Source organism: Psammomys obesus, unplaced genomic scaffold, assembly GCF_907164565.1.
Source record: "Psammomys obesus unplaced genomic scaffold, mPsaObe1.curated_primary_1811, whole genome shotgun sequence".
NCBI classification, from domain to species: Eukaryota; Metazoa; Chordata; class Mammalia; order Rodentia; family Muridae; genus Psammomys; species Psammomys obesus.
The window spans coordinates 8,530,142-8,553,810 of NW_026596125.1; the positions used below are offsets into that span (position 1 = coordinate 8,530,142).

A 23,669-nucleotide genomic window follows, 5' to 3' on the forward strand; every position below is an offset into this window, starting at 1 on the left:
CTATCTATCTATCTATCTATCTATCTATCTATCTATCTATCTATCTAATCACCAGAAATCCAAGTTTACAGGGATTTTTTTTACTCCAGCTGCTAAACTTGGAAGGTAGTGTGTGTGTGTGTGTATATATCTACCACATGAAGTAGAAAAGTTGTCTCAGTTAATAGAATTAATGAAAATATTGACACAATGAGCTGACTCTCTACCTCTATAGCAAGTCTTTATCCTGATGCTATTAATAATCAGCAGTAAGAGGCATGTGCAACATTGTTCCTAGCTTTAAAGAAATTGTATTCCGTCTGAAAATTCAGATGAACACGCATAGACCAATTGGTGTGTAAGTATGATGTGCCCATAAATAGAAAATAATAAGCATTCTGAGACCCAGCTGCTGGCTTACAAACTTACAAAGCTATTAGAGGGGACATGGAATCTAATCAGGGCCCCATAGGTATTTTTCAGAAGGTATGTTTTCTGCCACATGTGAAGAATACAAAGCAGGGTAAATTCCATTGTCACTTCAAGAAATGTATTCTATTTGATAATATGAATTTAACATTCAGGAAAATGGTAAGAAGCGAAGGCAGTGGGAGCATTTGTATACTAGCCAGTCTGGGCACAAGATAGTGAGGGATGCCAGCCCATGAGCCACAGAGAGAGTCACTGTTGGAAAAGCTCCTGAGCTGACCTTGAAGGAGCAGCATAGTTGAGGCAGAGAAAAGAAAAAAAAAATCAAGGTGTAAAGGTGAGTCCTTGCAAGTGGTTGTGTCCTGTGTGTATTGATTCAGTCAACATAGAGAATGTGTTTGGGCAGATGTTGGAAGAAAAGCACTTAAAACTGGAAGTATCAGATATATTTCCTAGCCTGTCAAATATGTTTGTTTTTTATTTCTTCATAAAAATTTATGTTTAAGGTAAGATGATCTGAGGTAAAACTAGACAGAACTATCATGAACATGTGATACTTCAACAGAAATATTTCCACTGTCGCTCTTTTGTATGTCTGTCTGTCTCTAGGCATAAGTGTATTTGTGTGTGTGTGTGTGTCTGTGTCCATATGTGTTACATCATTTTTAATATATTTTTTCTTTTTTACAATTTATTTATTCACTTTGTATCCAAGCTGTAACTCCCACCCTCATCCTCTCTCAATCCTACTCTCTCTCCCTCCCTCATCTCCTCTCATGCCCCTCCCCCAGTCAAATAATAGAGGTGGTCCTCCTCCCTTCCATCTGACCCTAGCTTATCAGGTCTCATTAGGACTGTCTTTCATAGCCTTCCTCTGTGGCCTGGTGAGGCTGCCCTACGCTCAGGGGGAGGTGATCAAAGAGCGGGCCACGGAGTTCATGTCACAGACAGTCCCTGTTCTCCTTGCTAGGGAGCCCATTTGGAAACTGAGCTGCTAGGGTCCACATCTGTGCAGGGGTTCCAGGTTACCTCCATGAATGGTTCTTGGTTGGAGTATCAATCTCAGAAAAGACCCCTGGGCCCAGAGTTTTTGATTCTGTTGTTCTCCTTGTGGCTCTCCAGACCCTTCCAGGTCTTTCTGTCTCCCCCTTCTTTCATAAGATTCCCTATCCTCTGCCCAAAATTTGGCTATGAGTTACAGCATCTGCTTTACAACCCTGCTGGGTAGTCTTTCAGAGGCCCTCTGTGGTAGGCTTCTATCTTGTTCCTTGTTTTCACCTTCTTCCTGTGTCTATCCTGTTTGCCTTTCTGAATGAGGATTGAGCATCTTAGCCAGGGGCCTCTTTCTTGCTTAGCTTCTTTAGGTGTACAGATTTTTAATATGTTTAACCTATGTTATATGTCTAATATCCAAAACGACCATCCTGAGTAAGGTATCCCAGAAGCAGAAAGACACAGATGCTATATACTCATAAGTGTTACATCATTTTTAACTGTGAATTTTCACCTCAATCCGTGATTATAGCACAGCTATAATCACTATTTTGCTTTATTTCTTTCTTGCCATTGTGTGTATTTAAGGTTTTTTACATGGTTCTCCCAGCATGGTATGCCCACAATTGTATATTCTGCCTTTTCATTGCATATGATAAGCACTTTTCACATGTTGCTATATAATCTACCGAAGATTTTAAGTGAGGCAAGTGTAATGGTTGCGTTGTTGGTAGGCTTGATCAAGGTGCACATTTTAAACTGTGGAGATTTTATGATGTGCAATATTCTCATGACTTGCTGTGTAGACGGCTGGTGCAGCCTGTATCCAGAGATTTCCCTGCAGCTTACTTGCTAGGCCATTAGTCAAGTGGAAATCTTACAACTAAATAGTTTCTCCTCGGAGCTTTTATTATTTCTTGCCAGGCTTGGTTGGATAATTTGTGACCTGTCACATGTGAAGGACTCTTCACTCTGAGGAGTATAACCCAAAGCCTAGGCCATACATGAAGTATTATTCTAAGGGGCCCCACTGCAAGCTGGCCCTGCAGCTTGGACAAAGCAGAGCCCAGAAGTCAATCGGCTGCCTGCTGGGTTTGTGGGTCTCTGAATGGCCAATTTGCTGGGATTAACAGAGGTCTGGCTTAATAAATGTGTCTGCATGCCTAATAGATTTGAGTAAATGAACCTTAAAATACTTGATTTAATTTAGCATTGGGCATTCTATATCAGTGGCCAATGAAGAACTCAAGGATCCTGTTGACTGTTCCAGCTTTGTGGGGAAGGTGAAATCTGCCATGGTGTCATAACTGCTGATGAAAAACAAAAGCAATTTGGAAAACAGAATTAGCTTCTGCTATTTATTTAGCATAGATGCTTGTCTGTGGCCTGCAACCCAGAGACCAAGCATGCACATCCATCAGAGTTTGTTTGCTGTGGCTCTGTGCCCTGACTGCATGATGGCTCACATTCACCCACGTCTGATGGTGTGTTCCCTTTGTCCTTCAGTCCTGCTCCATCTCTCGGCTCTGGAGCCTGACGAAGCAGCCACATGAAGATGAGATAAGACTTGTTAGAACAGGAGGAAATAAGCTCCTCTCAGAGGAGATGATGCTATTGATTTAAAAAAAAATGCTATAACCAGCTAACTCTGGGGATAAGAAGAATCTTCTGGGGATAGGCAAAGGCCACAAGTCCCACTTAGGGCTGAGGAAGATGACAAGGCAATAGTGAAGGTTTCCTGAAAAGAAGAGAAGGGAAGGTGGAAGAAAGGTCTTTCTGGTAAGCAATGGAAAAACTGCTGAAGGGCAGCAATCTGGACAGAAAGACAGTTTAAGATAGACAGCTCCTGAAGGAATAATTCCCAGTTTGGAAAAAGAAGAGCATTTTTATAGTCTCTCTGAGAAACTTTTACCTATTACTTTATGATAAAAAGTCAGATATACAGTAAAATGGTCAGAATTTTGCAAGGAACGTCCATATATCTACCATGTATAGTGTGCTAATAGTGGTTCTTATGGAAATGTCCCAAGTCTAGCCATCCATTAATCTTGATTTTTAAACATTCATTTTAAAGTGTATTCAAGTTTATGTGCTCTGTTCTAAATCATTAAGCTTGTAAATCATTGCCTATAGTTGACAATTTCTTGATTGCTTTTCTAGTTGGGTAATAGAAAATGTGTTAACAGTGAAGTGCACGAATCTGCAGTGAGTATTCACAATCTGACGTGTGTTCACTTGGGTGGCCTACCTGTGATGATACTGTAGTGTCAGCCAGTCTCCGTCCCAGACCCTCACATCACAGGTGACATTCACCTGCTACAGAACATCACAAAAATGTAATCAAACAGGACAGGTTGGCCTCTTTCACTTCTCATGGCTTGGGAGTCTCACATCTGTATTTTTATATGTGTCTATGTATATACATGCATTAATATTCTTCTTATCTGTTGTGTGAAAATTCTGTGTTTAATTTCTATCTTCTTACTGGTGGATAGCTGCTATGAATTTCTTTAAATGAACATGGGTGCTCTCCCTTATCTAAATTCCAGGGACTACAGTTGCATATCATAAAATGTGTAATGGTACAATCACTTTGGAGAAAGTTCTCAGAATTTCTAACAAATTCAAAATGGTTGCAATGCTTTTATATTTCTACCGAAATCGCATGAGAGTTCCAGTTTACTTTGAATTTTCAACATTATTTGACATTGTTATTTAAAAATAACTTTTAACCATTATGCTGTTAGATTTGATGTCTCATTTTATTTCCAAAGATCTTGGATGGTCGGTGACTCATAAGACTTACTACATTGGCAGAGTAGGAGTACGCAGAAGTGTTAGTTACCTACAGCCATGTGTCAATCTCTGAGTGACTTCCCAGAGATTACCTAACTGCAAATATTCGTGTTCTACCTTATTTTAAATTGCCACATAATAACCAACAAAAATATACATAATTGTTTCTTTACCAAATAATAAACACACACAATTGTTTCATAGACCACAGAAGAGAAGGCTTCTCCAGGAAGTTGAGAAACACTGTGAAGTTGGCTACTCTAAGCTTTCAGGGTACAGTTTTCTCCCCTTCTTTAAAAGATAAAGAGGAGACCCGGAAAAGAGACAGACTGTACCCGAGGTCTTTCATTCAAATAGTTATGGAGCCAGAGTTTTAAGTCGCTGTTCTTGTCACTCAGGAGATGTCAACAGTGTAGTACACATCTTCTCTCAGTTCATTAGCGTGGATCATCCATCTATTCATGACATGATGCCACTACTTCAAAATATTGCAAGACTTTAAAACACTTCTCAAAACAGGATTCTAGGGGCTGGTGGGATGGCTCAGCGGTTAGCATTATTGGTTGCTTTTTCAACCAATGTGGGTTGATTGCACCCACATGGTAGCACTCAACCATCAGTTCTGGGTGACTCGATGCTCTCTTTTGGTCTTTGTGAGTGATATACACATGTGCACAGACGTACATGCAGGCAAACATATATACGCATACAATGAAAATAAGTAAGATATTAAAGACTCTAACTGTTTAGAGTATCATGGTATGTATGAAAGAGCTACTTCTACCTTATTCTTTGTTCAACTCCAAAGGCACATCTGTGTGCCACTGTGAAGCTGTATATATGATAATAATGCCTGTACCTTAGGAGCTGTCCTTAGTTGAGGGGAAGAGATATTGTTATATATTATTTTCCTTTTTATTCAATAAACATTGAAGAAAAGATATCAGAAGCTTAGGGAAATATCTCTAATTCTGCCCAACGACCACCAGCCTGAGTGTTGTCGAATTCAAAACAGAAGAAATCAAACCAGTTCTTCAGAAGCCCTACCAAATCTGGTGAGCAGAAAAGGATTTCAGTTTTATAGAAGGAACACTGCACTGTCTAAAAACTACATTTTCAAGTCTTTGCATTCCCCTTGAGCTCTTCACATCCCTCTGTGTGCACATATCCAGCCATTCAGGGTACACTATGAGAGCTGATACATATTTATTCCCTTACAGAGCAGTTCTGTCTATACGTCAACAAGCTACATTATTATTCTGCATCTTGTTATTTTTATATACAGAGGAGAGAGGGAGTCTTCCCACCTGTGCTTGAGACTTACCTTTCTTATGTGCCTTAGCTCAGTTTCCAGCTGCTATACCTTATCTTCCAGAGCACAGGCAGCGTGAGAGGACTTGGGCTGTAAGAAAAGCACTGAAAACTGACCCTTCCATCTCAGGATCTGCCTTCTATCCTACAAGCTCCTACTTACATTCTAATTCTTCTTTTATACTTGATAAGTTTGTGTATTTTGCTAAGTCAGGAGGAAGGAAAAACAAAACTAAATTACAGCCTATTCTATATGCATGTTTGTATATTCTCAAACTAATAAAATGGCAAAAAAAATGCTTTGCAAGGGAAAATAGATATAATCAACAAAAATCAACTGTAAGGCCATCGCATTTGTTTTATGTGTGTTTTCTGCTGTAAGCATGACACTGCACTTAAGTGAGGTGATACTGAAGTAAATAACAGGTCACTTCTGTGAAAGGTCCTTGCATCCCAATGCAGTATGGTACAGAACACAAGTGATACTGAGTAATGATGGGAGATGATTTCTTGATCCAAGAGCCATCAGGTACAGGCTTCAGAAGCTTGTTTTATTTTGTCCAGGAAAAAGAACAAGAACAAGGCTAGATGACAACTCAGTTTCACTCAGTTTTCAGGATTAAAATTTTATGAATTTTTAAATTGATTAATATCCTTCCTAGTTCCTGGAGAAATAACCACAGTATAGGGGAACTAAATAAAGTTGTTCTTTTTTTTTAATTTTTATTTTTTAAATGAAGAGCCATTGGGAGCAATTATGCTACACATATGCATGACACTCTGAGGTTCAAGAGAAAATGAAGGGAGTCTGGTACTCGTGGAAGACTGAGGGGTGTCGCTGTTGTCTTTGTTGCAGCCCGTCATCACCCTGGACAGCAGCATCTCTTTCACATTCCTTGCAGAGGGAACCAACACCATCACTGTCCAGGTAGCAGCTGGGAATGCCCTCATCCAAGACACAAAAGAGATTGCAGTACATGGTAAGCTCTGAAGGTGGTCACGTGTTCTTCTTTTCTGCTCATGCAGTGCCCTCTTCCCATCTTAGTGACAACCATAAGCTGCTTTAGAATTCACCAGGCTATAGGGAGATGATTGACATCCTTAAACGTACAACTTCACTCGATGGAGGAGTTAAATTAAAAAATAAGCAGATTACAGCTAGACATCTATTGTCCCTTGTGAAGATATGCGTCATGTCACACATCGAGATCACAATATGTTTGGGGTACTCATTAGACAAAGACATTTATCACAGTTAAGAAAAGCTAAAGTAGAACTATAGAAAGAGCTAGATCTATGGTCTGCTAAGGTGTCTACAATGTGTGTGCAGCATTTACTCTCTGAAAAGGGACAAGCGACCTACAAAGCCAGAGGAGTAATGCTTCCCAACGTAGAGAAGTCATATGTTGGGTAATGAGATAACCTATACAGAGTAAACGTGGTTTTCATTTTTTGATTGTTGGAAATTCTAGCCTCATTGCCTGTGAAGGCTTTATAATGAGGCTAAAATCATAAGCTTATGCAGCTAAATACATATGATATATGTCATGAAAGTTGAAACAAAACTGCCTGGGAGTAAAAAAAAAAAAAAAAAAGTATAGTAAAAGAAGGGGGTAGAAGAAGGGAGGGTCCTATGGAGGGACATGGGAAATGAAAATGTCCTTATGAAGCTCAATACCAAGAACTATTATTGGACAGCAATAAAAATAAATATAAGCTTAACTAAAGGCAGAGAAGGGTTGCCACCATGTTCTGAACCCTGAAAAGAGTTCTTAATTACTACATTTATTTTAAATGAAAGTGATGGTCCTATGCTGCCATTTCTCTAGATCTCCCAGAAGTTCCCAGACAACCACTATTATTGTAGTTGTCTAGAAAGTTATACAAATTTATGTGAGCTTCTGACAAAGGCTCATGTCTACAGCATTGTCCTGTGGTGACTTTTTCCTGCTTCTCTGACAACTGGCCACTGGAGCCCTTTATTAGGACCAGAAGTAAATATTTTATTGGAGTGTAAATGTTATACTGAAAAGTGGTGCACATCAGAAATGCTAATTTTCATGAATTAGCACCAAGTGGATAAACCTGTGTACTCACCAATGAGGTCAAGAAGTCAAGCATTGCCATATACCCTTGCGGACAAGGTTTTATTCCCTTTCCTCTCCTGTGAGGCTTTTACAGTATAATCAGCAATGAAACTGAAGGACAAAGATGTAAAAGCTTCCATTACAGCTAAATCCTGATTGTTATGCTTTGAGTTGGCTTTCAGATCTCCAAGAAGTTCTTTGCTTGTCTTCTACTTTATCCAATGTTCGTTACAGGAGTTAGCAACATAAGGAAGAGCACAAATGTGCTCTTGGTGGGGAAAATTCCCTTATTTTCAGAAGCCAAAGAAAGACTGAAAATAAGGAAAGGTAGCTGAAGCCTTGGCAGGGGGCGGGGGGAGGCTGATTCCTAACACACATGGTTATGGGCCCATGGCCTATCAATTCTTTCCCCATCTCTAACTACTACCTTCTCCTGAACATTCTTTCTCTTTGCAGAATACTTCCAGTCACAGCTCTTATCATTCTCTCCGAATCTGGATTACCACAATCCTGATATCCCTGAGTGGAGGCAAGACATCGGTAATGTCATCAAGCGAGCTCTGGTTAAAGTAAGTTGGCTATATCTTTGTTTATTTTCAGGCAAAGAAAAGAAAGAGATGGCAGTGATTGCTTCTCCATATAGAAAAAGAAAGGAAGAACAGGAAAAAACTAGAGAAGAGAAGGAAAGAAATGAGAAATGAAAGATGGAAAGCTGAGAATGGAAGGGACGTTAGTCTTGTGTTTGAAGATGAAAATTGGCTCAGTGTTTCTCCCAAGTATTTCTGAGACAGGGTCTTGACTACCTTAATGGAAAATGGATAAATTACTTGTTGACTCTACACTAATTTTTGTATTTTTCTACCATTTGCCTCTGATTACAGCCTTCTTAAATAGGTATTGAAGTTCACTAGACTACAATTGACTATGTGTGACACCTAGTGGGCTAGGAAGCAGAGCAAGCCACCAGGGAAAGACAGCTATAGATTTAAGCCAAGGTCATATTCTCTTTGGTGAAAAGAAAAAGATTTGTTAATAAGTCTTAGAGCTGCATAGTAGAATACAGTGATGAGTAAAACTGTCAGTTTAAGTGGAGAAGTTTGTGCAATTATTCCTATGGTAGACACATACTCAGCATCTCAAAAAGACTCCCCTATCCTGGGGATTATAAGGTTGACAAAAACATGCAATTCAATAGATACTTCCTGAATTATTGGCATAGTTCTGGAGGGGATATTTGAATTGTGTTTTAAAGGGTATCTGCCATATAACACAGGAGAGATAATGCCTTTAAGAAAGAATGAACAGTTCATGTGAAGCCAATTCCTGCCGGAAGAGCTCAATACGTTGCAGAAATGACATAAAGTTTGATGTGGTCAATCTATACCTGAGAGAAGAACAAAGTGAGCAATGATTGGCTAGAATGATTAAGTCAGAATATGAAAAGCTAAGTTGTAGGCATCAGAGGATATGAAAAGTATGGTGTTTTCTTTAAGTAAGAAAATGCTGTCAATAGATATATTTTTCAAGTACCTATTATGTTGGTGATGTGAAATAAAGGTCACTGGACTAGGAAGGGCAGAGTGTGGGGATGATTTCAAAACAGATACAAAGGTTTTGTACACCGGGAACAATAAAATTACATAGAAACAGGAATCAAATTCTCATTAAGACAATGAACAATAAAATAATAGAAAATCGGTGAGAAGGAAAGAAACGCTTTTCAATTCAAATAATTGACAGGAGGTATCCTTGCCATTAACTACTTAGGGATTATGTAGAAAAAATGTTCTTGGGGAATAGTAAAGGGATTTGATGTTTTGATGTGAGTTTGGAGGACATGAGAAAAGACTGCATGAACATGACCAGTTGGGAATGTGGCTCTGACAGCTAGATGGAGACATCAGAGCCAATGTTATGTGGCTCTTGAGTCTTGCTTGGGAGGAAGGTAGGAGCAGGGGATCAAGATTACTAATATGTCTCAGAGCAGAGGGGGAAAAATCAAATGAAAGATATGGAGAAGAAAATAATGAAAAGGAAGCAGAATGAGTAAGTGAGGAGGACAGAGGAAAGATTCCCATAGGCGTTATCTCAAGGGAGCTTTGGACTTTTGTATAAAGGAATTATTCATAGAAAGAGATAGGAATAGGACAGCTGTGTTGCACTTCTCTGTTTTGCTTGGGCTACCATAGAATACATGATTGTAAATGACAAAAATGTATCTCTCGAATTTCTACATTCTGGAAAGTTGAAGATGAAGGCATTGATAAGAGTATGAGTCATAGATGATGCTTTCTCACTTGTGTTCATATGGTGAGAAGAGGGCAAGGTGGCTCTCTCAGAGTACTTCAATGAAGGTAGTGACCTCACTCAAACTTAAGTGGCAATGTCAGGCTACTTTAATAAAGGGCATTGCTCTCACTCATGAGTGTTCTACCCTCATTTCATAGACACCTTCCTCAAACCCTTCCTTTTTGTACCAGCACATTGGTACAAGAGGCTTAAAGAAAAGTTGGGGGGGGGGAGCACAGTACTTAGAGCATTGCCTGTGTACTTATCACATCCAGGATGGGGCCATGTTTCATGTGCTTGCAGTTTATTAAACACTTAACAGCTTTTGAAGGAATCTTTTGGAGACTGCACGTCAGTTAGTGCCTCGGCCTTAAATCTACAAGGGGTCAGATGCACATGCCCCTTTGGATGACACTAAGTGAATGCAGATAGTCAGCTTCAGGGTCCCATTATGATCTGTGAGTGACTCTTCCTGAGTCACTATTCTTGCATCAAGGATCACAGTAGCCAATGGGATGGGTTCACCCCTTTGCTCCATGGGGTAACCCTCAGCACTTTGTACTGTTCTTCTTCGGGCTCTGATATTTGCTACCTCTACCTGAGGAGGAGACGGCCTGCCTGCTCTATGCAGCCGGATTCTGAGAGCTCCCGACACTCGGTGGTCATGCCTCCCTGCAGGGTACTGAGACATCCGGCAAACTGCAAGACGGTGTGTTTGTGGTTGCTAGATTTCTTAGACTCGATTGCTCTTTCTGCCTTTCTTCCTGGCTCTCTTTTGTTTCTTTATAACATCCCTGAGATTTCTCCCCAATCATTAAGCCTAGTTCTACATAGGAATCAGAGCTGAGCAAATAGGAAACAATGCACCCTTCTGCCACTATTCAATTTGGCAAGCATTCATTGCTTTGTTGAGTTGCTACCATGCCAAGAAACTGGAATAGTGAAGTATCCTCATGAACGCCTGGGGAAGCACAGAGCCAGAACCTGTCAGAAGAAGCCTACAACTGAGAGATGCAGCTGTGGAAAACAGTGGACATGATCCTGTGTCCCTGCAGGGTGGTGGCCATGGTGACCTGAGTGACCTGGAGGAGATTGCAGGCAGCTGGTCACATGAGACTCCCAGGAGAGGTGGTATTTCAGCTGAACCACACATCCTCTGTCAGATTTATATTGAGAGAACAGGCAGTGTTCTGAATAAAAGACCATCAGTACACACAGGAAAGAGTAATCCACAGGAAAATTCAGCTCACTCTCACCCAGTTTTTCAGTCAGAACTTTGACTCTTTTAAGTTTTTAATCACAGAATTCAATAAAACCATGAACTTGAGAATAGAAAAAAATCACTCATAATCTCAACATTTAACATTTTAATTTTTATATACATTTATATTTTATAAACTTGTGAACAAAGCACTGTATAAAATAGATGAGTGTGCAGCCATCCTCGGTGTCTGCGTAACCTTACAGTGATCAGCATCACCTTCAACCCACAATAATGTTCTTCCATGTGGTTAGAACACTATTTTCTGAATTTTTGAATGTTTAAGCCTTCCATTTATTTATTATTCTAGATAACATTGTGTTTCTTCCTATGTATGTTTTTTTCATACAGTTTGAATCATTTCCTCAGGACTAAACATGTTGCAATTGCTGACTGAAGAATATAAATATTTTTATAGCCTGAAAGAGATTCTTTCGGAAAGTGAATTGATGATGGGTATCAATTCCTTTTTATGTTGCCAGTGTCAGTATGTGGCTCTCTTTCCACTGTAGCCACACCGGTAATCCTATTAAACATGGAACGACCCCCACCCCCCCCCCCCACACAACTGGAGAAAGCAAGTGCTCTTCTGTTGTTATTTTGAATTTGCTTCTCCCTGTTTGTTTATAACCACTCACTCCTCTTTTGGAGCTAGTATAGTCAAGTTTGCTTCAAGTTTGAGCTACTGCTCTAGTTCTCTCAGTGCAAAAAAGAAAAACAATGTAGAAAATACGAGAGGAACTTTACTTTTGCAAATGCTCCCAGAAAATACCATTTCAGAAATCATTTGGAACATTCAAGGAGTTTCAGTAAAAATTTAAGTGAGAGAAGCCAGTGATTCATTTACCTGGCAGCTCTAGAGGGAAATGGGAAAGAAGTCTGGGTGCACTGCCATCTGAGAATGAAATGCTATGTGCTTACAAGCTCATATACAGGCCTTATGCTCCTCGCGATTTGTCTATGAAAGGCTGGCCCTTGAACCCTCACTCTTGGCTCTAACTGTTTTGCAGGTGACCAGTGTCCCAGAAGACCAGATCCTCGTGGCTGTGTTCCCAGGCCTCCCCACTTCAGCAGAGCTTTTTATCCTCCCACCTAAGAACCTGACAGAGAGGAGGAAAGGCCACGAAGGGGATCTAGAACAAGTGCGTGAAGGATTCTTGGATGGGACACCTCCAACCATACAAGAGTCTTAACTAGTACAACGTTGTCTCTAGCCAAACAGGGACCAAAGCCTACCAGTGAGCCAGTGGCTCTCCCCCCAACAACCAGGATCCTGAACAATTGTCAAGCCTATGCAGAATAAACAAGGACAGAATGTTGTCTCCAGCCTCACTCATCGCAGTGGTGGCATCCTGGAACATTGCTCATGGGTTCCCACAATGGCTCCTTAGTAGCTAGGAAACAGAGAGGGGAAGGAAGGGGGGGGGGTAAAAGAGACAGCCATAGTAAATACAGACCGAGGCAGAGACAAGCAGGGGTATGCATACTGGGGTTTCCCTGTCTGTTTATAGGAATAAGGATTTCTTGTCTTTAAACTGCATGGGCCCCAGAGATGCTGGTCAGTTTAACTACTATATCTGAGGAGAAAGCAAACTGCTTTTAGATACATTTCTTTGGCTAGAGATGGATTGACTCATTTTGCTTTGACAAAAGGATCAGTATTTCCAAAGTGGGTTATGACTGACTGTCATTATCAGTGGGACACATGGTTCCTGTGATTTGCACATAGTTCTGGAAGCAATCAGGACACGAGTCTGCTGTTTTTCCCTATCGCTTTTGCTTCCACGGGGCTATTGATGGCTGTAAACTGTGTCACCCTCTCCCGTCTTACCAGGATGCTGAGTCAGGAAAAGTGGAAATATGAAGAGACAACGCTGCTGAAAGGCTGTGTGATTTAAATGTAATTGTTTCTATGTGTAAGCATTGCACAGACCCTCTGCATCCTTCTGGTTCTCACCTGGCATTGGATGACACCTGACTCTATGTCCATCCATGTTGCTCAGACAGAGGAAATGCTGTTTTCTTTTCCTATGGATTGAAGGCAGTCTTTGCGTCATAGAGATGCATGTTAAAGTCATCCAAAAATAAACCCATCTTCTTGGTGCACATACCACTTTTTTAAGACTTCATTATTCGGCAATAGCACATAGCAAGGACAGATTTGGAAGCTATGCTGTCCATCCATTTAGATAAATAGGTAATTACAGTGATGAATAACAGCTGTGATATTAAGGCATGTACAGCCAGATAAGAGTTGGAGACAACAGTCTGTGAGCCTCAGCTTTCATGTGGGAATTACAGAGTGATAAAATCGATGTTATGTGTTCAGAGACTTGCTGGGGAAAAGTAAAGAGGAAAAATTATGCCATAAAAGGAGGCAGCCTCTACTTTGATGTGTGCCTCCCATTGTCTCTGGAATGGAATATGCAAAGGATTGGGCTGGGGCTCTGCATGTTCTTTAATCTCTACAGGTTCCTCTGTACCCAATGTGTTACCTGATCAGATTAAAGAACTAATGATGAGTTGACATCCTTTCATTGAACCCACAGCACCCCTTGGGTTATAAAGGCAGGGATGAAAGAGCTCTAAGCTAGAAGTTGAATGAAATGCTATGTCTGTTATAGCTCTCATTCATGGGGAGCTTTGGAAAGCGGATCTTTCTTTTTTGACAGACCTCTTTCTGTCTCTTCACTTCTGGGTTTTACGCAGCTCTGTAGGATGTGAGAACCAAGTTGATGAAGATGAATGAACTTGGTTATTTTTTTTTTTTGACAGTTGCCTCATGAGGGAACACTATCACTTGCCATGTCTGTCGGTAAACCCTCTCTCTCTTGTTTTACAGATTGTAGAGACATTATTTAATGCGCTTAACCAAAACTTGGTACAGTTCGAACTGAAGCCAGGTGTCCAGGTCATTGTGTATGTCACACAACTGACATTAGGTGAGTGCTTGCTGGGAGCCTGGCAACTGAGGGCGGATGAGCTATTGTTCGGGGCAGAAAAGGGAAGGGATAATTTCTGAAACCTTTTCCATAGATGATGCAATACTTAAGCCTGGACTTGTGATAATGGCTGAGAAAATCTAGTCCTGTGTTTCTGAGGCTGTCTTGGAAGGTACTACAAGAAGACTTTCTTACAAGTGGCTTTGTCATCAAATCCTGAATAAATAATATTTGGAGAAAATATTCTTTTTTTTTTCCTTGACTTTATATTTGAAATGGTTGGGTTTTATGAATAATAGTTGGGTTCTTCAAAGGCCTTTTATTTTCTGACTTTTTGCTAGAAACTTTAATATCCTATTCCATTTATGGTATATGAGTCCATGTGGAAAGAAGGACCAGTTAGCTGTTGCTGGGTGCCTTATGAAAGGAAGAAAGATGGAATGTCCCAATGGAAATTGATGTGTAGCTCCAACAGCCTAGTTGATCGAAGGTCTTACTGATCTTAGAATTTTGTGGTAAAGAGTTCCTAAAACTCACCTCCTGGTGGACTTATGCCACAAGAATGTGGTAGAGGGAGAGTAAAACATTTCAATGTTGTATTCGTGGTAAATCCAAAGTTGTCAACATGCTGCCACATTCTTAAGAAGACTGAGGAGACATATAATTCAAGACTTTTACTCCCTCAGATACCCTCAATTTACACTCCAATCAGCAAATGTTCCCAGCATAACAAAGATACCTGCATCTCCTTGATTGTTACTGAAGCAAAGCTTCTTGTGATAGTGGTGCTCAGGTATCGATCCAGGCACTTGGAGATTGAGGATCAGGGTTGACAGTCAGCCTGTGTTCTCCAGATGTCCAGCCTCAGCCCCAGCTTTACAATGAGCGCATCTCTTCTTCCCTCTTAGCTCCCCTGGTGGACTCCAGCGCTGGGCACAGCAGCTCTGCCATGCTTATGCTCTTGTCAGTGGTATTTGTCGGCTTGGCTGTGTTTTTGATCTACAAGTTTAAGAGGTATGTGCTATCCTCAGTGGAATTGTGTCTCCAAGCGAGGCTCATTGCCGTTGACACTTCCTGTGACCAGTGTTCCTCAGCTCTATCAACAATGCACCCTCCATTTCTTTTTTTTGAAGCTCTCCTTGTCACTGGAGAAAAATCAGGAGTGGCTGAGGGTCAGGGAGTGAATATTTGTAGAATCAGACCTAGGATTAGTTATACTGGCATGTATGTATACATATGTTTCTTTATCCCATTTTGTAGCTATGCAGTATCTCTGTGTAAATTTGAATGCTGGGTGAAGAGCATATAGCATAGAGCTCATGGCGCCGAGTTTGCTTCTCACAACCACATAAGCCAGACATAATAGCACATGACTAATCCCAGCACTTGAAAGGTGGAGGCACGAAGAGCAGAAGTTTGAGATCATCCTAGCTAAGAGTTCGAGGTCAGGGCTGGGCTACATGACACCATGATTCATATAAAAAAGCAGAGAAAGAAGAAGGTCGCACATAATACATTGCTCCTGTTTTCTTCTTTTACTGTTTCTACAACAACAATTTTCAGGCCAAGAAAACTCCACACGTATTGAGAAATTATGTTTGAAGGCCCTGTGAATGTTGACGTAACAGGATACTAGCAAAAAGAAAGAAGTTGAAGGGAACAGTTATGCACTAGTATTCAAATTGTGTGAACCTCCCAAAAGGAGGTTTCCTGACTCAGATTATAAACACTGAAATGAGATGGTCTTGGTTTCACTTCTGGCACTTGTGCCCCGAGCAACTGTTTTTATATCTCCAAGCCTTTGTTTCCTTATCTGTAAGATGTAAAAAGCAATAACATCTTATGATTTGGGTGTGTGGATTAAACGTGTCAACAGCCATAACTAGCATATGTTAACTAGTTAACTAGCCAAGAAAACTGAGGTATCACCATAACAAAGATCCAGAGACTGTGTATTCCAGTGATACCTGTGGGCCATAAACTGACAGGTAATATAATAGACTCTCAAAAATTATGATTAAGGGACATACTTTTTGGGAAGCCTGGGAAAAATAAAATAACATTACTAATTATGCGAGTGTTTAAAGCGTATCTTGGTCTAGGAGTGTTTCCAGGCCCAGAAGACAATTTTTGTAGATTGCACAGGGGGTAATGGTGGGTGGTTTTACTCTTCTCTCCATTTTTTTCTCTAGTTGATATTTCAGTGGCTTGAAACATCTTTTTTATTCTGTATAAAGCTTATTGTTAGCCACAAGGGTGAGAATTTCTCAACTCTCTCTCAGGCTCACTGGAAGGGCAGACTGGGTTTACTTTGTTAGTGGATTTACAAACCTGACAGTGAATTCATGTGCTTTTGGGTCAAGGTGGGTCAACTCATCTGCTCCTGTTTGCTTTTAATACAGGAAAAGCCCTTAGAGTATAATTAAAGAGAAAATGTTTAATAAGGAAAGAAAACACCATTTTATGGGCGTACTTAAATTATATTAAAAAAAGAATATTAATCCTCCAAAGATTTGTTTGTGAGAATTTTTGGGTTGTGAGGAATGTACAGATCTGGAGCAGGGGGTGAATATCAGCTGGACAAAATGTATTCTGTCTTGTCCTAGAATTCAGTTCCACAGTGCATGGAGGTGAGGGTGAATAGAAATCTTGCAAGAAGCAATTTTGTTTGTCAAACATCTCTAAATTAAAGCAAGATAAGTTGTAGCTTAGATCTTTTCTCTAGTTGTATAAAAGTTCCTAAACTGCCCAGACACCCAGCTTTCCTGTAACAACTCTAACTTGTAGACTTTCATATATGAGTCCACCTATATAATGGCATCTCAAAGTTACTCTGCTTTGTAGTTCTCTGTTATCAGCTAGAACTTCCTGCCTCTGACAGTGGATACTGTCATACTGGATAAACAGCATTAAGCCAAAATGTAACTTTTGCTCTCCTAGCCCACATTTCTTAATGTTTTTCTCCCAGTGCTCCAGGCCCGTGGTTGATACTCTGCTGATTTTTCTTTGGTTTCTCTGGACTTTTCTTTTCTCCCCATCTTGTAGCATCCCAGTGGTGGCTTTGCAGGGCATGCCAGCTAGCAAACAAGTAAAGGTCAGGCTCTGCTTCCTGGATCTCCTCCTCTCCTCTGCCTTATTTATTGCCATCCAATAGAATTCTCTGTAATTATGCATGCATCATAATCTGTATTGAAATGGCAGCACCTAGTATGACAGAGGAACTCAGTTTTTAATTTTGACTTTAATGAAAATACAAATAGTTACACCTGGCTAGAGAACACTGGTAAACAGCTCAGACAATGTAATGGGACATTTTCATTTTTATTCTAGAATATTGGCTATACTGTTTGTACAAGCAAAATTTTCTCTTTATGCCTACCAGCACAAACTAACTTAAATGTTGATTTATTAAACAAATACATATTGAGTGTGTTCTGTGTCTATGTATCAAAAAACCACCCAACAATGTTAAAAAAGGAGAGTGAAGTAGGATCCTCAAACTTCCTTCAAGTAAATGTCACCTTGCCTCTCACATCCCATCTGCCTCATAGATAATGAATGTTATTTCTGGACACCTTAGCAATATAATTAAAAATCATTTTTACTTTCTGAAAAATCTCTAACAAGACCTGGTATCTGTCATTGTATATATTTTTCTCTGGTTATTCAAGAAAATGTTAGAGCCCTTACATTTCTTTTTACTTTTTTTTTTTTAAATAGGTCTTTCATTATAGTTCAAAGTCTGCTTTCCTCATAGCAGATCAAATGACTATAAATGGTACCAGGTTTTTGTTTGTTTGCCTGCTTTTTTAGGATACTTGGGCATCCCCATCTTATTCCTCCTACTTAAACCTATATGGATATATGTCCCAAGACACATCCCGTGATCTCTTTATGGAAACAGAGTGCGGATTTGACTGACATCTTTAAAAGTTCCACATGCGGATGTGTTAAGCAATGAAAATCATCTTGACAGTTTCTTATAATGTTGCAAATTGTGATGTCAAAGTTAGTCCCTTCTAGTAATCTATTAAAGATGAAAACATGTATATTTTCAGGGATTGAAATAAAGTGAGCAGTCATTGTAAGGCCTAATGAGTGTAAACATTCACAGGTGCCTTTAGCTAAGCAGAAAGGTAGATACCAATTTCTAACTACAACTCTGAAGTATGCAGGTCTGTATGATCAGGCATGGTTTGACTGTCCCCAGACCTAGTGAATATTAATATTACAGTTGAACTTAACATTCATATGTAATTTTAGTTTTCTGATTAAAGGCTATCTATATCTGTGTTTAGCTAAAAATCAAAGTTATAGGTCAACTAAGTATATCTATATTATCTATCTATCATCTTTCTGCCTATCTGTCCATCTATCATGTCCTCTATCACCTATCTATTAATCTATCATTCACCTATCATCTACCTATCAACTGTTTATCTATCTATCTATCTATCTATCTATCTATCTATCTATCTATCTAATTTTTCTCTCTTCATTTTCTTTTTTCCCTTTATACCAGTCTTGCCTCAAAAATATTATTTAGCTGAGGATGACCTTGAACTGATTGTCATGCAAGTATCTCCCAAGTGCTTAAATTGCAGACACGCACCTTATAGCCAGTTTATGTGATTCTGGAGAATGAACCCAGAGCTTGAATGCTGCACTTCTTGAAGCACTTCCAGCCACTGAGTTGATGCTACAACCCCTGAGTTTTCAATTCTGTACATTCATAAAGGGTACAGGATTTTGCCTCATAGATATCTCATATTTTAAAGGTGTCATAAAGTCAGTTGCACTGGTAGACTAGTACAAAGGTAGGCCAGTCCAGAACACTAGACTACACAGGCCAGTGGGAAACACGAGGACATAACTTTCATGTATGGAAAGAAAACAAAATCATGAGAATGATCATAGAGGAAAGGTAGAGACAAGTTTGTGTTTAAAACTTACTTTCAGAGTTTTCTTTGAGCTATCCTGGCAAACTTTATTAACTATCATCACCTTTGGCCTCCTTTGGGGTTGGAATAGAATGAAGAAGATAAAAGTGTGAAAATCCTGTTGATTGAAACTAGGGCAAGAGAGAGATGGACCTTTAGGAATGTATTTGAGTATGCTGGGTTAGAGTAGACATTAGAAGACATTTACTGGCCTTTTGACATTGTAAAACTTAGTTCAACGTCCCCACAATTCAATGAGGTAAGAAATACATAAAAATTCAGTCTTTGTATTCAGAATAGACAGGGCATAGGCTTTGGATATTTTATTCATTCATTTAGTAAATGCCTAAGATATGGAACTTTGTTCTAATGGCATATCTATGAACATAGCACACTTAGACCTTGCCTGTATAAAGCTTTTAATCTAGTGAGAATAACAGAAAAATGAGTCAGTAAAAAATCAGCTACTATATCACCCTAAGGCTTATATCTTACTGGCTTTATAGACCTGTCTTAAAAGACACATTTAACAAGGGAAATGAGGGATCAGAGGAGACTTCAGAAATGATGCTTAAGCCAAATTCTGAAGGACAGGGATAAAACATCATTATGAAAACCGTATGTGCCTTATACAGACTGGGGAAAATGTTGGCTCAATATCAAGTCACTAGGGAAAAAGTCTTTAGATTCTCACAGATCAGTGTTTGGATTATAGGTACCAGTGGCACTGGTATCGGCCTCTCCTGAGAACTTGGCAGAACAAAGATCTCAAATCCATCCAGTTTGGATCTATGAAGTCACAGTTCACATTTTCCTGAGACCATGGTTGAACATTGTCAGCATATGCATATAGGGAGCACTGGATTCCAGTTGTGGAGAGGAGCCTCCCAAGACTGAAAGAGAGTGGGGTAGATCATGGAAGTGGAGTGGAGGGAAAAGTCAGTCGCAGTAAGATTTCAGTCTGAACTTTCCTTCTCCCATCCTTAACCTGGCTGCTCTCATGTCGCCATAGCTACTCCTTCTATGACTTCCATAGGAAGTTATTTGGCCTCTTTTAATCCTTCCCTTAACACACTCTCAATCCTAAAATGAAGCTACTGTTATTACCATTAAGCAGAGAAGGAAACTATCAAAATATATCATATATTTGACCCATGTTTGTTGCTGTATGAGTGTGTTATTTTGGGCTGCTATAAAATAAGGCAAGAGGAATTAATTGCATGCATGCCAACTTAGGCAAAGATGTCACTGTACTCTCTGTGCAATCTCAGAGTCCAGCTACTTAAAAAATGTAATAACAGGTAAATGTTTTCAGATTTTACTGAGTAACTTATCAACACCATTGCTTTCTATTAGAGGAAGTTCTGTGGGTAACATCTCACCTGGACATTTTGGTCTCTGACTAGCCTTGCACCCTTGGCCTCAGGATCTTGTGTGACCAGGCCTTTCTCCTGACACTGGCTGTTCCTGTTAATAACTTTGTCTCCCCTCGTAGGCCAGGACTTCTTATTGCTTACATCAGCATGCCCTTTTAGCTCACTATGATTTTGTTCCTACCTCATGTAGGAAAATCCCCTGGATTAATATCTATGCTCAGGTCCAACATGACAAGGAGCAGGAGATGATTGGGTCAGTGAGCCAAAGTGAAAACGCCCCCAAAATCACACTCAGTGACTTCACCGAGCCTGAGGAGCTGCTGGACAAAGAGCTGGACACTCGGGTCATAGGTATGTGTGCCTGCGCCACCACGCTCAGAGGCCTCTGTCCTCCGAGGCCTTGTGTGTGACTGCAAGGCTTGGGAAAGTAACTGGCTCCAGTGACAAAGTCTTCTTTTAAAATTCATTTGCCACCTCTAGCCAAATGAAATTGACAGACTATATTTTTTTTTCCATTAGAATTTAATAAAGATTGGAAACATGGATGTCCTAGTGGAGGGGGAAGTCATTATCCATTGCTATTGGGCTTTTTTTTTTCTTTTTTAAGCCTATAAACCTGAAGTACAAGTCTTTCACAACACTAGCATGAATGCAGAATGTGGAATGGACTACCGTTTTCACTTGACCAATCTGTGAGCTGTTTGAGTGCTCAGCACCACACATTCCTCAACTGTAAATTGGGAATAGTAACACCAGGATTCTGTTTGTCATACACTGACGGGAAATCTGTTAAAAATTGTTCTGGTCGTTGAAGAATGTGATGAATTAGTACAGCACCCGCTCCATAGTGTTTGCTACACGCCAGCTATTGCAGCAACGATCAGTACAATATAAGATGACTATCAGTCTAGCGGTCCTGCCTACCTGCCATTATAGGAGGTGAATGAGAAGCTTGCAGACTGGTAGAAATATCCAGATGCCCTGCTTGATTAAAACATATCGTAACCTGTTCCAGATGCCCTGCTTGATTAAAACATATCGTAACCTGTTCCAGGCAGGTCGTTACTTGGCAGTGAATGAAAAGACTCGCCACCCTCGTGGAGCTCACCTCTGTTCCTCTCTGTGTCTCTTCTCTCTGCAGGAAGCATCGCCACCATTGCAAACAGTGAGAGCACAAAGGAAATCCCCAACTGTACTAGTGTGTAACCAAGAAGCCACGTGGGCAACCACTTTCCTGACTTTTTATTTTTGATGACTATTATTACTATTATTATGGAAAAATGAAAATGTCTTTTTTACCTTTTGTTTACCAAGGGTCCCTTCACAAATCAGAGGCAGATGCTTAGCTTTTGGAGGAAAAAAAAAAGACTTTCTTAGTTGACCATAATGGGATGAAGGAATGTATGGTTTTATTTGTTTTAAGAGAGCGTCTTCCCACAGGCTCCTTGCTTTCCTCTGCTTTTGGGAGAGCAAACTTCTTGTGTCCTTCTGTCTTTTTCTTTGAGATGGGTTTTGTTGACTTCCTCCTTGTCACGCTCCGCAACACATACACATACACCCCAGACCATTCCCCAGTTCAATTGCAGGATGTAGGTTGAGGGGGAGCGGACGTAGCTGCCAAAGGCACGCACACCTTTCCGAAAGGCCCTGCCTCGTGCATGCCAAAACCGAGGCTACAGATGGCGTATTGTATATAACTACAATGTAAATAGCTTTTTATTTCCTAAGAAATAATTTAATGTTTAGTAAAAAAGAAAACAGAAAAAAAAGAAAGATGTGTGTGTTGGCTTCTGCACTCGCCTTCAGAGCTGACCACCCCCCAGCCTGATTGATGTGTTGGATTCTGGATGCTCTCCAGCTGTCTGTCACACTCAACTCTCGTGTCTCTGTCCACACCATAGCTGGTTTATGCTTATGTACATACAGGGGGTGGGGAGGGCTTCTTCGGGGCAATTGACAAAGGAAAGACTTCAGTGGTATCCAAGAACACGGAGGTTGTTTTTCTTCCTGATATAACATGGAAGAAGTAGAGACTTCAGACTAAAACACAGTTGGGAGATAAGACTTTCTCCCAGAAAGGAAAATAAAAAGATATTTCTCAGCCTGAAAAAGCAGTCCTATGTAAAGAAGCAGCAGCAAGGAATCTAAAGACACCGGTGCTCTGATTTCTAATTGGATTCCATGGATATGTGCATTGCTCATGGTGAGCTCCACAGCTGTTCTGAGCTCAGAACAGTCCCTGGGCATTCTATGAAGTCCAGTGAACATCTATTTCCATGAAAGAGTGAGAGGGGATGGAAGCAAGGTGACGCTTGTGGAATCCCAACTGTGCAAACCCTGCAGGACAAACAGAGGTCTAGTCTGTAATGATAATAGTCAGAGTGATTTTTAGCAAAGCTGTGCTATTTGCTTGTCAGATATATACAACTTCCTTAAAGTCAGATGTCTGCCTTCAGTTCCCTTAAGGTAGTTCTCTTGCCTCTGGGGTGATTGGTTTCAAAGCCCATATTCGCTTTCCCAGCACCTCAGCCCCTCCACGTGTTTAACATGCCAGTTCTTTTCAGTAGGATCACTTTACACCATGCTGTAAGCATCGTTTTCATTTTCAGGCTCTGCCTGGGCACACTTGTTTCAAAGAATGATATACTGTATATATATATATGGGAGTAAAGGCCACATTTTGTACCTGTTAACCTTCATGGGATGCTGTTCATATTCTTCTTTGTGAGACAGAGAGAATATGGAGAATATGATAGAGAAATCTAGCTGGCTACAGCATTTGATGGGAATTAGAAGCATTTCTAAAGATCCGTCTTTTCATTTCAAGGGTTAAATGGGGCAGACAATTGCAATATGTGTACTAAACACTGGAATACAGTGCATGAGTCATATCTATATATATATACAGTATATGTACATATACTGTTCTTGGTTTTATTGTTCCATTTGAATATTTCTACTGTAAAAAAGACAGTGGTTTTGAAATTGTTGAAAATAAATGTATTTTTGTACATCAAAGCTACATACTTGACAGAGAATGCTCTCTTTCAGTGATTTTCTTTTTTACGTTCTGTATCCATAAGACATTGCTACAATAGTGGACATAGCCACCTCACCCCCACCAAAACAGGAAAGGCTTACCAGAACACGTGTGGATCTTTTGTTCATGAGTCCTTGGGTAGGTTCTGGTTTGGTGATGTCAGGGCCTGCAGCTCTGCTGGACCTTCCTGGATGCCGGCTTCAGGTGCTCTGTGTCTGCTCTGGGA

The 23,669-nt window shown here is 40.2% G+C and overlaps 1 protein-coding gene across 1 annotated transcript in view; it reads left to right on the forward strand.

Moving 5' to 3' along the window:
• Sorcs3 (sortilin related VPS10 domain containing receptor 3) overlaps positions 1 to 23,416 on the forward strand; it is a 621,887-nt gene extending 598,471 nt beyond the window's left edge. The window contains exons 21-27 of the mRNA XM_055591687.1: positions 6,365 to 6,488; positions 8,052 to 8,164; positions 12,156 to 12,287; positions 13,988 to 14,087; positions 14,996 to 15,101; positions 20,594 to 20,754; positions 21,545 to 23,416. Coding sequence (XP_055447662.1) covers positions 6,365 to 6,488; positions 8,052 to 8,164; positions 12,156 to 12,287; positions 13,988 to 14,087; positions 14,996 to 15,101; positions 20,594 to 20,754; positions 21,545 to 21,609 — 801 coding nt within the window. The 3' untranslated portion in view covers positions 21,610 to 23,416. The remainder of the gene's footprint in view (positions 1 to 6,364; positions 6,489 to 8,051; positions 8,165 to 12,155; positions 12,288 to 13,987; positions 14,088 to 14,995; positions 15,102 to 20,593; positions 20,755 to 21,544) is intronic.
• The last annotated feature ends 253 nt before the right edge of the window (positions 23,417 to 23,669 follow it).